A 17,708-nucleotide genomic window follows, 5' to 3' on the forward strand; every position below is an offset into this window, starting at 1 on the left:
ACAAGTGTCTAAATGGTTCCTACACAAGGAGGCTGAGAGGTGAAAAGGGTCCACCGGTCAAAACACCTGGAACCTCCTTAAAACAACCAGATCTCGCACTGCTCACATTTGATTTTACTTAAATAGGGAAATTACAAACATTTTTCTGCGTTATATTCATCTCCAGCACCACCCCAACATCAACATATGTGAAAATGGCACATTACTATGTTTTGTAGTAAAAAAATTCAAATGACAATTAGTTGGCAATGCCTACTCATAATTGGTTAATATCACACGATGCACACTGATGCGGTCATTGGAAACACTTAAGTCCCCCTAAAAGTGCCCATTTTCACTCAGTGGCAAATGTCCCTGTGAATATATGCTGACATAGCAGTACATGTCATGCTACTGCTACTACTACTGTCTATACCAGGGGTTCTCAAACGTAAGGGGCCGGGTACCCCTTTCGTGATAGAAAATTCATCAGGGACCCCCAAATAATCAGAACACAACTTGAGTGAGATAAAAATAGCATACAGAGTTTTACTATGACCTCGGCAGTGCATGGCTGGACAAACCAAGTCTCGGGCTCTGGGAAGGAACATTTTAAAGGACTGCCTCTTGGCATCGAGAGAACATTTTCCATGCTAAATTCCTTTAATTCTACACATTGTCATGGGGCAGAGATTTGTTGCAGTTTTAAACACCAATATCCTGCAATTCTAAACTTTTCAATGAGTCAGTTTTAAAGCTTAAATTACACTGCATTTATTTTGGGGGAATACATTTTACATTTTAGTCATTTAGCAGACGCTCTTATCCAGAGCGACTTATAGTTAGTGAGTGCATACGTTATTCATTTTTTATATATATCGATATATATTTTTATTTTTTATTTTTTTACTGGCCCCCCGTGGGAATTGAACCCACAACCCTGGCGTTGCAAACGCCATGCTCAACCAACTGAGCTACATCCCTGCCGGCCATTCTCTCCCCTATCCTGGACGACGCTGGGCCAATTGTGCGCCGCCCCATGGGTCTCCCGGTCGCGGCCGGCTACGACAGAGCCTGGATTCGAACCAGGATCTCTAGTGGCACAGCTAGCACTGCAATATAGTGCCTTAGACCACTGCGCCACTCGTACATGACGTGTGGAGTACTGTGGATACCAATATCCCTGTGAGTCTCGCAGGCCCATGTTGCCCAGGGTTATTGCAGTGTTCACATGCTAGTTGGAACTAGTAAACTGACAATTCCGACTTGCTAACTGGTTGTAGTTAAACACGTGCGGCGTTCATCCAGTTAGCAATTCGGACATTTGAGTTTCGACTACCAAATGAACGCGGCAAGAACATAAATTATAGATTACATTTTATTGTATTACACTGAATTTATTCCACGAAACAAAATTTGTTTAACCTGTTGAGTAATATTCATTAAAAACGTATCTGCCCTGCAGGACCCCACTTTGGCTGCGTTTAGACAGGTAGACCAATTCTGATCTTTCCACTAATTGGTATTTTGACCAACCAGATCAGCTCTGAAAAAGAGCTGATGCGAAAAGATCTGATGTGATTGGTCAAAATACCAATTAGTGGATAAAATCTCAGAATTGGGCTGCCTGACTAAACGCAGCCCTTGAGAACCCCTGGTCTACACTACATGGCAGTGTTGCTGATAGGCACTATTCTATAGACTAAATGGCTAACCAAAGGCTTTAGAAGTGAGGCGTGAGCATTTATTCCCAAAAGTCATTTGACTGAATGTTTGACTGACATTTGACTGAATGTTGGTGCTCAAGCATTTATTCAGCCTGGGCGAACATGATACTTCAGTTATTAACATAACTAACTACACAAAGTATCAAACACTAAAATAAATAAACAAGACATTAAGAAAAATCTAAAACAAGGTGTCAGAATGTATTTTATTTATTCCATGCTCATTGGCAATCTAGCTGCCACAGCACTGAAAATAGCAGAGTTTCGTTATTCTCCACAGTATTGATATTATCCTATTCTTCAGTTTTCACCTTTACATTAAGATAAATAATCAAGAGGGATAACGTCACACCTGTGCCAGAAAACTACCTCCAGGGGAAAAAAGTATGTTTCTGCAAGTGCTGGTTTGTATATATTAAAAAAAGTACTACTCCCTGGTGTCGAAAGTCTAAAATCTAATCTCACCACCAGGTCAAGTGAAATAAGCATTTAGTTCTCTAGTATCACACACCCATCCAGTCACTTTTCCTGCATTGTCCTGAACTGTGGCCCTATTGGCTGATACCTCTGTGATTGGCAGCCTACATCAGCCTATGGGGTTGCTACCTGAAGCTGACATCACAGAGCAGTGATAGGTGGTCGGAGGGGTAGTGGTACGAGGGCAGGCGGTCAGGTCCTATCTCTTCCTCAGTGGGTATGTCCAGCAGGGTGTTAACAGTGAAAGCATCGTGAGAGTACCAGATGTAGTCCAGGGTACTGCAGCTCTCCCCTGAGGGACGGATCTTCCAGGTAGTGAAGGCTGGCTCTGTCTGCCCGTCTGCACTCAGCAGCTTATAGGCTGAGCCCAGACCCAGGGGGGAGGAGATAAAACGCTTGTATACGTCCTCCGAGGGCTCAGCGTTAAAGTCCCCACACACTATCAGAGGCACCCCCTCTGTCCCATTCCCTCCCCCAGCTCCCCTACTGACTGGGTCAGACCCAGCCGGCCCCGAGGTGATAGCCTTCAGGCTCTGCAGCAGGTCAGCCCCCTGGGCACCCCTCAGCCTCTCCCAGCCGCTCCTTGCCTTCAGGTGGGTCACGGCCACGCACAGCCTCTGGCCCGTCTCCTGGCAACGCAGCGTTTGCACGATGGCCACCTGGTTGGTAGGCAGCATCATGGCGGAGAGGCGCAGGTGGGAGGTAGAGAGGAGGCTGAAGCGGGCGCGGCGGTAGAAGAGAGCACAGCCGTCAGGGCCGTTGTTGCTGGCCACGTCCAGGCAGGGGGACCAGGGCTTGGACAGGAAGGTGCTGTGGTAGCCCAGGCTGGCCAGGATGGGCTGGAAGGTGTCGTAGTAGTGGTCCACTTCCTGGAGACACAGGATGTCAGGGCGGTAAGTGAGGATCTGCTCCAGGATCAGGTACTTCCGCTCAGCCCAGATCAGAGCCTCCTGAGGACAGCGCACAAAGACGTCTTTACCCTCCCCTAGAGCTGAGAGGAGAGAGGGCAGTTAGCAGGGTCCAGTTTGCTCAGTTGTAGAGCATGGCGCTTGCAACGGCAGGTTTGTGGGTTCGATTTCCATTGGGGACCAGTACAAAAACTAAGAAAATGTATGCACTCACCACTGTAAGTCGCTCTGGATAAGAGCGTCTGCTAAATGACTGAAATGTAATGTGTAAATGTAGTTAGCTGACATTACCAGAGTAGACATAACGTATACTATGTACAGTTCTCCCCATTTCTGATCGTGAACACTTTGAGCAGTATCACGGTCTGCAGTCTTGAGACCAAGTCTTGGATATACACTGAGTGTACAAAACATTAGGAACACCTGCTCTTTCCATGGCATAAACTGACCGGGTGAATCCAGGTGAAAGCTATGATCCCTTATTGATGTCACTTGTAAATTCCACTTCAATCAGTGTAGATGAAGGGGAGGAGACAGGTTAAAGAAGGATTTTTAAGTGTGTCAAGAACTGCAACTCTTCGTTTTTTACGCTCAACAGTTTCCTGTATGTGTCAAGAATGGTCCACCACCCAAAGGACATCCAGCCAACTTGACACAACTGTGGGAAGCATTGGAGTCAACATGGGCCGGCATCCCTGTGGAACGCTTTCGACACCTTGTAGAGTCCACGCCCCGACAAATTGAGGCTGTTTTGAGGGCAAAAGGGGGTGCAACTCAATATAAGGAAGGTGGTCCTAATGTTTTGTCCACTCAGACATACAGATGCTCTTGTGGTCTTCTGTAATCTGTAGTACTCTATCATCTATAGAGGTCTATGTACCTTGAGCTAGGATGTTCCACGTCATGACCCGTATTGGTGGTGTGTTCTGCTGCTCATGGTTCCTGTATTGGTGCTGGTGTGTTGGGTCTGCAACGTAGACCAGGTCCCTGTGTGGCCGGGCCGGCCGGTTCTGGAGGGCTTCCTCACACTCTCTGAGCAGCTGGTCTGGGTTGGCCTGCTCCAGGCCCTCTGGGTCCTGGTCTGGGTCCTGGTGCTCTGGGTAGTAGTCCTGCTGGACCAGGGGAGCACTGCTCAGGGCCTGGGCCAGGGTACCAAACAGCCTGCTGCTGCCCATCGGACACACTGGGGACACAGAGACAACATATTAGAGAGATACAAAACACTGTACACAAATCGTGTGCGTGCATTGTCACGTCTACGCCCACAAACTCACCAGACAGCTTATGAGACATTGTGAAACATGAGTGCAGAGAGTAATCCTGTTCGCTCCTGTCAAGTTACCCAGCAGTCAGCAGAGACTGTCGGTGGGGCAGATGTCTCTCAGGCTCTCACATGAAAGACCATGTCCATGTCCGAATCCGACTAAATAGATCATCTGTAACCACTCAGTGTAGCATGGAATGCTCTTAGGTTGACAAGTCAACCGCGATACATTATTTTGCTCCGTTTACCACAATAAATGTCCACCGATTAAAAAGGCTAGCAATTTCATAGGACACACCCTCTCGACAACAGTCAGGCTCTAACTCATCCTCTGCGTTCCTTGGAAGCCATTTTGTGAGAGAGTAGCTAGAAAGAGAATAGATAGAGAGTAGACAAGAGACTGGATCTAAAGAGAGACATACATATGTGGTCTTACCCATCATCTCCATCCTGAGAATATGTCCGTGTGGTTTAGTGATCCTCACCACTGTTTAGTCTTGTCTATCGGTCTGAGAAAAACAGCACTACTCTCTAGCTCTATTCTATTTGATGATCTCCTTCACTGTCTTTCTCCTTCAGGGTCTTCTGATTTTCTCTCTCACTCAAGTCGGACAATCTGACTCCTCCCACTTCAGTTCTCTGCTGCTTTCAGTTCTCTCCAAGTCTATCTTCCCCAGTCTCTCTCCCTCTCTCGGTCTCAGTCTCTCTCTCTGTTTCTGTGCCATTCCAGCTGGTGACAGTGTGACTGTTTACATTTAAAAAAAAGTCTTGCAGACGCTCTTATCCAGAGCGACTTACAGTTAGTGAGTGTAGTAGTTCTTTTTAATTTTTTTCATACTGGCCTCCTGTGGGAATCGAACCCACAACCCTGGCGTTGCAAACACCATGCTCTACCAACTGAGCTACATCCCTGCCAGCCATTCCCTCCCCTACCCTGGACGACGCTGGGCCAATTGTGCACCGCCCCAGTAAGCCTGTCTGAGACTGACTATAGTAGAGGGGGAGAGGGAAGAAAGGAAGGGGGGGATATGAGGTCGTCATCATTGCTAGTCATAAGTGGCAGTGACAGTGAGGGTTTCACCGCTAGTCAGGTGGAGCTGACAGACAGATGTATCTGGACACTTGAAAAACCCACAGGGGAGTGGGAGGTGGACAGTAAACACACACTCGAGTCGCATGCGCACACACACAAACAGGTTTAGAGTGTAGGGGGCAAGGGTAGATGAGTTCCTCAATACCCAGGACAGTGTTCCAATGCAGGTTCATGTTTACACACTATAAACCAATCCAGAGAGAGGGAAGAGGAAGAGAGGAGCACAGTATTTATTTGCTACCATCTACTGACCTCTAGTGGGGCTCCAGTTTCCATTCTGGAGTTATTACTTATTCTCCTCATCAAATCACATGTTATTGGTCACATACACATATTTAACAGATGTTATTGTGGGTGTAGCGAAATGCTTGTGTTCCTAGCTCCAACAGTGCAGTAATATCAAACAATTCACAACAATACACACAAATCTAAAGAAAAAGAATGGAATTAAGAAATCTATAAAATATTAGGACGAGCAATGTCAGAATCCGGGTGGGTGGGATGTATAGACATTATGGACAGTTTGTGGATAGAATATTTAGTATATCTGTAGAATACGTAGGATAGAATAGTATATATACAACAATAGTTGAATAGGATGGCATTGACTAGAATACAGTATATGCATGTGGAATGAGTAAAACAGTATGTGAACATTATTAAAGTGACCAGTGATTTCCATGTCTATGTACATAGGGCAGCAGCCTCTAAGGTGCAGGGTTGAGTAACCGGGGGGTAGCCGGCTAGTGACAATGACTAAGTTCAGGGCAAGGTACTGGTTGGAGGCCGGCTAGTGATGGCTATTTAACAGTCTGACGGCCTTGAGATAGAAGCTTTTTTTCAGTCTCTCGGCCCCAGCTTTGATGCACCTGTACTGACCTCACCATCTGGATGATAGCTTGGTGAACAGGCCGTGGCTCAGGTGGTTGATGTCCTTGATGATATTTTTGGCCTTCCTGTGACATCGGGTGCTGGAGGGCAGGCAGTGTGCCCCCGGTGCCGCGTTGGGCAGACCGCACCACCTTCTAGAGAGCCCTGCGGTTGCGGGCGGTGCAGATGCCATACCAGGCGGTGATACAGCCCGACAGGATGCTCTCAATGGTGCATCTGTAAAAGTTTGTGAGGGTCTTAGGGGCCAAGACACATTTCTTCTTCACCACACTGTCTGTGTGAGTGGACCATTTCAGATTGTCAGTGATGTACAGCCGAGGAACTTGAAGCTTTTCACCTTCTCCACTGCGGCCCCGTCGATGTGGATGGGGGCGTGCACCCTCTGCTGTCTACTGAAGTCCACCATCAGCTCCTTCATTTTGTTGACGTTGAGGGAGAGGTTATTTTCCTGGCACCACTCTGCCAGGGCCCTCACCTCCTCCCTGTAGGCTGTCTCGTCATTGTTGGTAATCAGGCCTAATACTATTGTCGTCTACAAACTTGATGATTGAGTTGGAGATGTGCATGGCCACGCAGTCATGGGTAAACAGGGGGTACAGGAGGGGGCTGAGCAGGCACCCTTGTGGGGCCCCTGTGTTGAGGATCAGCGTAGTGGAGATGTTGTTTCCTACCTTCACCACCTGGGGGCGGCCCGTCAGGAAGTCCAGGACCCAGTTGCACGGGGCAGCATTCAGACCCAGGGCCCCAAGCTTAATGATGAGCTTGGAGAGTACTATGGTGTTGAAGGCTGAGCTGTAGTCAATGAACAGCATTCTTACATATGTATTCCTCTTGTCCAGATGGGATAGGGCCATGTGCAGTGCGATGCCGATTGCATCGTCTGTGGATCTATTGGGGCGGTATGCAAATTGAGGTGGATCTAGGGTATCAGGTAAGGTGGAGGTGATATGATCCTTAACTAGCCTCTCAAAGTACTTCATGATGACAGAAGTTAGTGCTACGGGGCGATGTCTTTCAAACCATCTTTATTTACATAGACACCTTTCAGACGTGATAAAATCTCGAACACATGACATCTTCACATCCTCTAACGACTATTCTAAGAGCTCTCTTAAATATTGTCCGCGCACACACACACAGCCCTCCTATTCAAATCCCAGTGTCCAGGCTGTCTCCATGGCGCTACATAGAGCACTCCCTCTTTGTCTCACTCTCGCTCCTCCTCTCTGTTTCTCTCTATAAAACAGTAATACCTTATTTACATAAGTATTCAGACCCTTTGCTATGAGACTCAAAATTGAGCTCAGCTGCATCCTGTTTCCATTGATCATCCTTGAGATGTTTCTACAACGTGATTGGAGTCCACCTGTGGTAAATTCAATTGATTGGACATGATTTGGAAAGGCACACAACTGTCTATATAAGGTCCCACAGTTGACAGTGCATGTCAGAGCAAAAACCAAGTAATGAGGTCAAAGGAATTGTCCGTAGATCTCCCGAGACAGAATTGTGTCGAGGCACAGATCTGGGGAAGGGTACCAAAACATTTCTGCAAGAACACAGTGGCCTCCATCATTCTTAAATGGAAGAAGTTTGAAACCACCAAGACTCTTCCTAGAGCTGGCCGCCCGGCCAAACAGAGCAATCGGGGGAGAAGGGCCTTGGTCAGGGAGTTGAACAAGAACCTGTTTGTCACTCTGACAGAGCTCCAGAGTTCCTCTTTGGAGATGGGAGAACCTTCCAGAAGGACAACTATCTCTGCAGCACTCCGCCAATCAGGCCTCTATGGTAGAGTGGCCAGATGGAAGCCACTCCTCAGTAAAAGGCACATGACATGAAATCAAGATTGAACTCTTTGGCCTGAATGCCAAGCCTCATGTCTGGAGGAAACTAGGCACCGCTCATCACCTGGCCAATACCATCCCTACGGTGACGCATGGTGGTGGCAGCATCATGCTGTGGGGATGTTTTTCAGCGGCAGGGACTGGGAGACTAGTCAGGATAGAAGGAAAGATGAATGGAGCAAAGTACAGAGCGATCCTTGATGAAAACCTGCTCCAGAGCGCTCAGGACCTCAGACTGAGGCGAAGATTCACCTTCCAACAGGACAACAACCCTAAGCACGTAGCCAAGACAATGCAGGTGTGGCTTCGGGTCAAGTCTCTGAAAGTTGTTGAGTGGCCCAGCCAGAGCCTGGACTTAAACCTGTTCGAACATCTCTGGAGAGACCTGAAAATAGCTGTGCTGCGACTCTCCCCATACAACCTGACAGAGCTTGAAAGGATCTGCAGAGATGATTGGGAGAAACTCCCCAAATACAGGTGTGCCAAGCTTGTAGCGCCATACCCAAAAAGACTTGAGGCTGTTATCGCTGCCAAAGGTGATTCAACAAAGTACTGAGTAAAGGGTCTGAATACTTATGTGATATTTCAGTTTGTTATTTTTAATACATTTGCAAACATTTCAAAAAACCTGTTTTTGCATTGTCATTATGGGGTATTGTGTGTAGATTGATGAGAGAGAAAAAAAAACATGTAATACATTTTAGGATAAGGCTGTAACGTAACAAAATGTGGAAAAAGTGAAGGGGTCTGAATACTTTCCGAATGCACTGTATGGTATGTTGCATCCGAGTGTTGGTGTTTCCCAAACATAAGGTTAAAGATACTGTAGCTGGTAACGCCAGTGGAGTGGCCATTTTGTTTCTGACTCATGTTATTCAACTACGGAAGAACATGATTTTATCTGTGCAGTCAGCTATACTTACTTTACTTCCCATCTCCCTAGAGTACAAAAGCAAAGAGATGAAGGAAACAGTTTCAATAAATCGGTATGTAGGCCTATGTCACATCCGGGCTCTGGGACTCTATATGTTGAGCCAGGGTGTGGTCATTCTATGTGTCGTATTTCTATGTCGGGAGTTCTAGTTGTGCTGTTTCTATGTTGGCCAGAGTGACTCCCAATCAGAGGCAACGAGTGTCAGCTGTGGCTGGTTGTCTCTGATTGGGAGCCATATTTAAACTGTCTGTTTGCCCTTTGTGTTTTGTGGGATCTTGTTCGAGTTGGTTTGTGTTTGACCGTTGACTGTCACGTTATCGTTTTCTTGTTTTGTTCGTGCTTTCACTTAAATAAAGAAGTATGTTCGCAACTAACGCTGCGCATTGGTCTACTCCATACGACGATCGTGACAGAAGATCCCACCATACCAGGACCAAGCAGCGTGTCCAGGAGCAGGCAGTCTGGACGTGGGAGCAGATCTTGGACGGGCAGGGGTCCTGGACCTGGGAGGAAATCCTGGCCGGGATGGATCGCCGGCCATGGAGTGAGACGGTAGAGGCGCGACGGAGAGAGGAGCAACGGCGTAATCAGTGTCGTCGTCGGACGGACGAGAGGCAACCCCAAAACATTTTTTTGGGGGGGCACAGGGCATGGACGACGGGGCTGACGGAGGCAGACAAGGGGCGAATTCAGAAGGCCACCAGGTTACGGGGGTCACTGGTCAAGGAAGGGAAGGAAGGTGTAGAGGCACGGCGAGAGGTACTGGGGTGTGTTACCAGTCCGGTCCGGCCCGTTCCAGATCCCGGTGTAGAGCCAGTGGTGTGTGTCCCCAGTACGGTCCGGCCTGTTCCTGCCCCTCGCACCAAGTGTACGGTGCGCGTCGCCAGCCCGGCCCGGCCTGTTCCTGCCCCTCGCACCAAGTGTACGGTGCGCGTCGCCAGCCCGGCCTGTTCCTGCCTCTCGCACCAAGCCTACGGTGCGCGTCGCCAGCCCGGCCCGGCCTGTTCCTGCCCCTCGCACCAAGCCTACGGTGCGTGTCGCCAGCCCGGCCCGGCCTGTTCCTGCCACTCGCACCAAGCCTACGGTGCGCGTCGCCAGCCCGGCCCGGCCTGTTCCTGCTCCTCGCACCAAGTGTACGGTGCGCGTCGCCAGCCCGGCCCGGCCTGTTCCTGCCCCTCGCACCAAGCCTACGGTGTGCGTCGCCAGCCCGGCCCGGCCTGTTCCTGCCCCTCGCACCAAGCCTACGGTGTGCGTCGCCAGCCCGGTCCGGCCTGTTCCTGCCACTCGCACCAAGCCTACGGTGCGCGTCGCCAGCCCGGCCCGGCCTGTTCCTGCCACTCGCACCAAGCCTACGGTGCGCGTCGCCAGCCCGGCCCGGCCTGTTCCTGCTCTTCGCACCAAACCTACGGTGTGCGTCGCCAGCCCGGCCCGGCCTGTTCCTGCCACTCGCACCAAGCCAGGGGTGCGAGTCGTCAGCCCGGTAAAGCCCGTTCCGGCTCCACGCACCAAGCCAGGGGTGCGAGTCGTCAGCCCGGGAAAGCCCGTTCCGGCTCCACGCACCAAGCCAGGGGTGCGAGTCGTCAGCCCGGTAAGGCCCGTTCCGGCTCCACGCACCAATCCAGGGGTGCGCATCGTCAGCCCGGTCCGGCCCGTTGCTGCTCCACGCACCAAGACAGGGGTGCGAGTCGTCAGTCCGGTGAGGCCCGTTCCGGCTCCACGCACCAAGCCAGGGGTGCGAGTCGTCAGCCTGGTCCAGCCCGTTCCTGCTACTCGCACCAAGCCAGGGGTGCGAGTCGTACGCCTGGTAAGGCCCGTTGCTGCTCCACGCACCAAGCCAGGGGTGCGAGTCGTCAGTCTGGTAAGGACCGTTCCTGCTCTACGCACCAAGCCAGGGGTGCGTATTGTCAGCCCGGTCCGGTCCGTTCCAGCTCCACGCACCAAGCTAGGGGTGCGCGTCGTCAGTCCGGCACAACCCGTGCCTGGGTCACCGGTGCCTGATCAGGTACCGGTCAGCTGCTCCACAACGGAGCTGAAGCTACCCGCTCCTACGATGTCCAGTTCAGCTCCAGCCAGCGGGGCCAGACCGGACCAGGGGCGCTATGGGGGGATTATTGGAGGGTGGTGGGCAAGCCCGGAGCCAGAACCGCCGCCGAGGAGGAATGCCCACCCAGCCCTCCCCTGTTTGGTTCTAGTTGAGGCGCGGTCGCAGTCCGCGCCTTTGGGGGGGGGGGGTACTGTCACATCCGGGCTCTGGGACTCTATATGTTGAGCCAGGGTGTGGTCATTCTATGTGTCGTATTTCTATGTCGGGAGTTCTAGTTGTGCTGTTTCTATGTTGGCCAGAGTGACTCCCAATCAGAGGCAACGAGTGTCAGCTGTGGCTGGTTGTCTCTGATTGGGAGCCATATTTAAACTGTCTGTTTGCCCTTTGTGTTTTGTGGGATCTTGTTCGAGTTGGTTTGTGTTTGACCGTTGACTGTCACGTTATCGTTTTCTTGTTTTGTTCGTGCTTTCACTTAAATAAAGAAGTATGTTCGCAACTAACGCTGCGCATTGGTCTACTCCATACGACGATCGTGACAGCCTACTCATTTATTCTGTAGAACTAAATCAGTTGTTCTCCATAAAAAAAACTGCATTGACAGTGTAACAGGGTTGGTTATGTTTCCACTTGCCTCTAAAGAAATGTGTATTTAATGTTCAAGCATTCTTTTTGGTTGGTTCAACTCTGATGACAATAAGGCGTGTTGTGATTGGCCCCGCTTGCAGCTAGAGGGAGATCGTGAACGTCAGGTCTTCCCAGTATGAAAATGTGATGCAAGGGGTAGGTCATGTTCTGAATACTGTTTTATATTTTACAATGTGTACAAGGTTGCTGTACATTACTGATTCATACATGTGTGGGTATATGATACCTGTTAGGGATTGAGGGGCTTTCTGGGATGTGCTTTGGCATATGATTGCTGTAGATAAGTGTGTTAGCTAGCATACACCGACGTAATGGTCACATGAGCCCACTGCTAACACAGTTGCCTTCATGTTACAGATTTTGCCATCGACAGCCATCAATATCGTTAAGCTCTGCACTAACGTGCTGTTTCCCATTTAACAACAGGTATTTACACATGTTATATTTTGTATAGTATTTTTGTATTTTGTTTTCCCAGTATGAAAATGTGATGCAAGGGATTTTGCCATCGACAGCCATCAATATCGTTAAGCTCTGCACAACTAACGTGCTGTTTCCCATTTAACAACAGAAATAAATTATGCTCAACTGGGACCACTGGCTGATGTGATTTATTAAGAGAAAACACAACACAAGGAGAGTATGATATACATATGTTACAACAGCACAGCACAGCACATCTATCTACAGGCCTACATTTCAACTGGAGAGCAGAACCTCTCCTTAGGAATGTGGGTGACATCCACGTTGAATGAGACAATCACATGACTGCTCCAGGCAATTATCATATGAAGGATGGGAGCATGGAAGAGATTAGTCATCCGGGTAAATTGAAATGAAAAAAGATCCTTCTCCTAATCTTAATTTTGAATACATTGAATGATGATGGTTTATACATTTTGGGGTTGGGAGGCAGCCAGAGGACTGACCCCAAATGCCCCTAGTACTCCTGCCCATGAATGGGAGGGGGAACAGCAGAAAAATTGCCTGGCCCGGCCGCCTCACTTTCAGAGTATTTCTGAGTGTGTGAGTGCACATTCTTAATAAGGAAACCTTTCTCTTGAGTCGTAACACAGTTATGCAACCCTCATCTCATTAAAACAGGCAGTGCACCAAGGGAAAAAACAAATAAAGCTATTTTAGTTTCTTCCTTTTTACCCCCCTCGTCATTAGATAATAGTTTAATCCACTAGTGGAATTAAAACAAAACACATTCCTTCCTCTGAGGATTTACCATTAGTGGGTGAACGTAGCTAGTTATGAAACCCCCTTAGCCGCACTCTATGGATCAGTGTACTGTTAGCTGTCTGGATACAGCGAGGTACAGGGGCTTCTATCACCATGACCTGCTTTTACTGACATTACGAAACCTAAAATAACTCAACCCCTCTCTGATTCTGATCTGTGCCTTCATAGCTCCTCCTCAGTCAGCCTTCACCTTTTAACCTTTGACTGTAACGACTCAGAAACACTATTTCAACGAGGCAGGAAAAGGAGGTCACAGGTAGGAAAAATTAAGGCCTGAAGTAAAAAAGGTGCCATAACCTCTATAGGCTATGTGGTGAGGTTACCTTTTTTAACCTCTGAGTCTGACCTTTCTCCTACTGTGTTGGAGCCATTTTGCTGAGTGTTTGCAGTGGTGGAAAAAGTACCCAACTGTCATACTTGAGTAAAAGTAAAGATACCTTAATAGAAAATGATTCAAGTAAAAGTGAAAGTCACCCAGTAAAATAATACTTGAGTAAAGTCTACAAGTATTTGGTTTTAAATATACATAAGTATCAAAAGTAAAAGTATAAATAATTTCAAATTCCTTATATTAAGTAAACCAGACGGCACGGTTTTTATTTACTTACTTACTTACGGGTAGCCAGGGGCACACTCCAACACTCTCAATAATTTACAAAGAAGCATTTGTGTTTAGTGAGTCAGAGGCAGAAGGGATGACCAGGGATGTTCTCTTGATAAGTGTGTGAGTTGGACCATTTTCCTGTCCTGCTAAGCGTTCAAAATGTAACAAGTACTTTTGGGTGGCAGGGAAAGTCTATGGAGTAAAAAGTACATGATTTTCTTTAAGAATGTAGTGGAGTAAAAGTAAAAGTTGTCCAGAATGTCATGGCGATGTCATGGCGACGGTGGGTACAGGGACTGCTGCAGACCTTTTATGAGAATGTTCTGGCAAACTTTTGATCAGTGATACATACACCCTCAGCACCCCTACTTCCCTGGCTATTCCTCCTTGAGGTGCCTAGTAGGTCAACCCTGGGCCTCTCAGTGGCATGGTTCTTACTTAATGTTGTTCCTGCATGGTCAATCCATGTGTGTGAGCTTTAAGGGCTTTGGTGCCCTTGAACTAACATGGGGCATGGAAGGGACATGTCTTGGAAAACAAACCTGCACATTTTGGTTTTGGCCCTAGCACCTGACAGCTTAAAATAATCAACTCATCATCAAACTTGTATGATTTGAATCAGCTGTGTAGTGCTAGGGCAAAAACTAAAACGTGCATCCCTTGGGTCCCCAGGTCTGAGTTTCAGACACGCTGGCCTAAAATAGAAGATGCCTCCTGAACTCTGGAAAAGCCTACCTGGTCCAGAGCTCACCGACGCGGACGATGAGCCGCGTGATTTCACCTGTGGCTTGCCGCTTCTGCCGTCTCCTCCTCCGGTGTGACAGTACCGTGAAGCCGGAAGGGAGAATCTCCTCGGAGCTGGCTCTTTCTTAGCTGCCGGCCCCAGGGAGGCAAGACAAAATGCTGCCAAGTCTCGGTGAAGGACCGAACACCGACGAGCCGGATACATGCCTCGCTCCGGTTCTGGTACAATCAGTCGCCAAGGTTCTGGTACAACCAGTGAACGAGAGAGCGGCGAGGCGCCTACCGTAACAGCCTCCTTCAGTCAGCCCCTACACTCGACAGCCCTGTCAAATTCCAACCATTTACATACAAATAGCGAGAGCATTCTATGAACACAACATTCTCTCACGTTTGTATCAGTAGCAAAGTATAACCGGCAGAAGTTTCATCATATTTCTCAGGGGTTCTTTGAATTACAATTTCGAGGGGGGATAACGAAAAATGATGTCAAAACCATAAATACAAATGCTGGAAAATCTTGTCAATCCAAATATATCTGTAGTAATTATTGGTTTAGAGATGCCCTTAATCAAACCACATTATTCATTATATTGAGAGATTTAAAGCAACGTTCCCAGAAAAAGGAAAGAATGAATGGGGCCATGTATCGTGAGATTTTGAGTGAAAACCTCCTTCCATCAGCAAGGGCATTGAAGATGAAACGTGGCTGGGTCTTTCAGCATGACAATGATCCCAAACACAACGCCCGGGCAACGAAGGAGTGGCTTCGTAAGAAGCATTTCAAGGTCCTGGTGTGGCCTAGCCAGTCTCCAGATCTCAACCCCATAGAAAATCTTTGGAGGGAGTTGAAAGTCTGTGTTGCCCAGCGACAGCCCCAAAACATCACTGCTCTAGAGGAGATCTGCATGGAGGAATGGGCCAAAATACCAGCAACAGTGTGTGAAAACCTTGTGAAGACTTACAGAAAACGTTTGACCTGTGTCATTGCCAACAAAGGGTATATAACAAAGTATTGAGAAACTTTTGTTATTGACCAAATACTTATTTTCCACCATAATTTGCTAATAAATTCATAAAAAATCCTACAATGTGATTTTCTGGATTTGTTTTTCTCATTTTGTCTGTCATAGTTGACGTGTACCTATGATGAAAATTACAGGCCTCTCATCTTTTTAAGTGGGAGAACTTGCACAATTGGTGGCTGACTAAATACTTTTTTTCCCCACTGTAGGCTAGCCTCTAGGCTAGCTAGACCATGGGGTGAAAGTTTAGGCTTAAACCAGACAGTACAGTATGAAGATAGGCTAAAATTGCTTCTCCAATAGAAATCCCTGATCATACTTGCAGGCGATGTCATGGCGACGGTGGGTACAGGGACTGCTGCAGACCTTTTATGAGAATGTTCTGGCAAACTTTTGATCAGTGATACATACACCCTCAGCACCCCTACTTCCCTGGCTATTCCTCCTTGAGGTGCCTAGTAGGTCAACCCTGGGCCTCTCAGTGGCATGGTTCTTACTTAATGTTGTTCCTGCATGGTCAATCCATGTGTGTGAGCTTTAAGGGCTTTGGTGCCCTTGAACTAACATGGGGCATGGAAGGGACATGTCTTGGAAAACAAACCTGAATCCAGTCAGCAAGGGAAGGCCTTGACATTCATTGAACATAATGAAACAAGTTTCCGATGGTGAAAGGAGCAACAATATGGTTTATAAGATCATTTCAACAGAATCCATGAATAACGTTATTATATAATTGTCTTTTTTTTTTTTTTTTTTACATAACAGAAAGGCCTAGAGCTGCGTTTCCTAAACTCGGTCCTGGGGACCCCAAGGGGTGCACATTTTGGTTTTGGCCCTAGCACCTGACAGCTTAAAATAATCAACTCATCATCAAACTTGTATGATTTGAATCAGCTGTGTAGTGCTAGGGCAAAAACTAAAACGTGCATCCCTTGGGTCCCCAGGTCTGAGTTTCAGACACGCTGGCCTAAAATAGAAGATGCCTCCTGAACTCTGGAAAAGCCTACCTGGTCCAGAGCTCACCGACGCGGACGATGAGCCGCGTGATTTCACCTGTGGCTTGCCGCTTCTGCCGTCTCCTCCTCCGGTGTGACAGTACCGTGAAGCCGGAAGGGAGAATCTCCTCGGAGCTGGCTCTTTCTTAGCTGCCGGCCCCAGGGAGGCAAGACAAAATGCTGCCAAGTCTCGGTGAAGGACCGAACACCGACGAGCCGGATACATGCCTCGCTCCGGTTCTGGTACAATCAGTCGCCAAGGTTCTGGTACAACCAGTGAACGAGAGAGCGGCGAGGCGCCTACCGTAACAGCCTCCTTCAGTCAGCCCCTACACTCGACAGCCCTGTCAAATTCCAACCATTTACATACAAATAGCGAGAGCATTCTATGAACACAACATTCTCTCACGTTTGTATCAGTAGCAAAGTATAACCGGCAGAAGTTTCATCATATTTCTCAGGGGTTCTTTGAACTACAATTTCGAGGGGGGATAACGAAAAATGATGTCAAAACCATAAATACAAATGCTGGAAAATCTTGTCAATCCAAATATATCTGTAGTAATTATTGGTTTAGAGATGCCCTTAATCAAACCACATTATTCATTATATTGAGAGATTTAAAGCAACGTTCCCAGAAAACCACCCCCCGATTCCAACTGCCAATGGATTGATCTGTACAGCTGTTTTTATGCCGTCCGTGCAATCAAGAATCCTTTGTATGTCCATACACATTTTTTTCCATAGCAGGAGTTGCCACATTTAGCCAATAAACCATTTCCCCATAACGTTATCAAGCGAATTAAGAAGGAATCATGACTTAACTTCTAACGACCTAAGAAGCAAATTCGGTTTTCCATCAAAATAATATTTATTGCGAGCTAATGTGACTAATAAAGGAATTTTAATATGTTTCAAGAGAAAATATAATTCGCCCTTATTAAACTTCAAAAAACGAATGTTAGGCTATTTTCTGGTAATTGTGCCTTTATTATGTGCCAGATGTTATTAATGGCCAAATTGTGAGATGTACTTGTCATTTCAATAGGTAGAGGCTAGGCCTACTGACTAAAATCTGGGTTTATGATTGTAATTCAATTTTGCAATGGTTTGCTTAGCTGGATGCAGGTAGCCTATAGCCCCTGATAGGCCTACATCTTATTTCAGACAACTTACAGTAGCCTAGGCAAGATGTAAAATGAACAATTTAGCAGCTTGCTTAGTTCACATTGACAGACTAATTTATTCAACATGAATAGGGAGGCGATTTCGAGGTAAGAAATGCTTAT

At 47.6% G+C, this 17,708-nt stretch overlaps 1 protein-coding gene across 3 annotated transcripts; it reads right to left on the reverse strand.

The window, feature by feature from the left end:
• Positions 1-1,346: 1,346 nt before the first annotated feature.
• On the reverse strand, positions 1,347-14,803 carry LOC311105305 (nocturnin-like). 3 transcript variants are annotated; one of them, XM_084147410.1, is made up of 3 exons: positions 4,792-5,247; positions 3,972-4,274; positions 1,347-3,174 (listed from the first exon to the last, which is right to left on the reverse strand). In XM_084147410.1, exons 1-3 carry the CDS (start codon positions 4,802-4,804, stop codon positions 2,309-2,311), a joined length of 1,182 nt encoding a protein of 393 aa, XP_084003536.1. In that variant the 5' UTR covers positions 4,805-5,247; the 3' UTR covers positions 1,347-2,308. The 3 variants fall into 3 exon arrangements, with proteins under 3 accessions (XP_084003536.1, XP_084003534.1, XP_084003535.1); XM_084147408.1 differs by lacking the exon at positions 4,792-5,247 and adding an exon at positions 14,394-14,803 and having other exon boundaries at positions 1,891-3,174; XM_084147409.1 differs by lacking the exon at positions 4,792-5,247 and adding an exon at positions 4,366-4,620 and having other exon boundaries at positions 1,891-3,174.
• Positions 14,804-17,708: the final 2,905 nt, after the last annotated feature.

This window comes from Coregonus lavaretus (genome assembly GCF_964263955.1).
Source record: "Coregonus lavaretus genome assembly, chromosome: 29".
In the NCBI taxonomy this organism is placed as follows: domain Eukaryota; kingdom Metazoa; phylum Chordata; class Actinopteri; order Salmoniformes; family Salmonidae; genus Coregonus; species Coregonus lavaretus.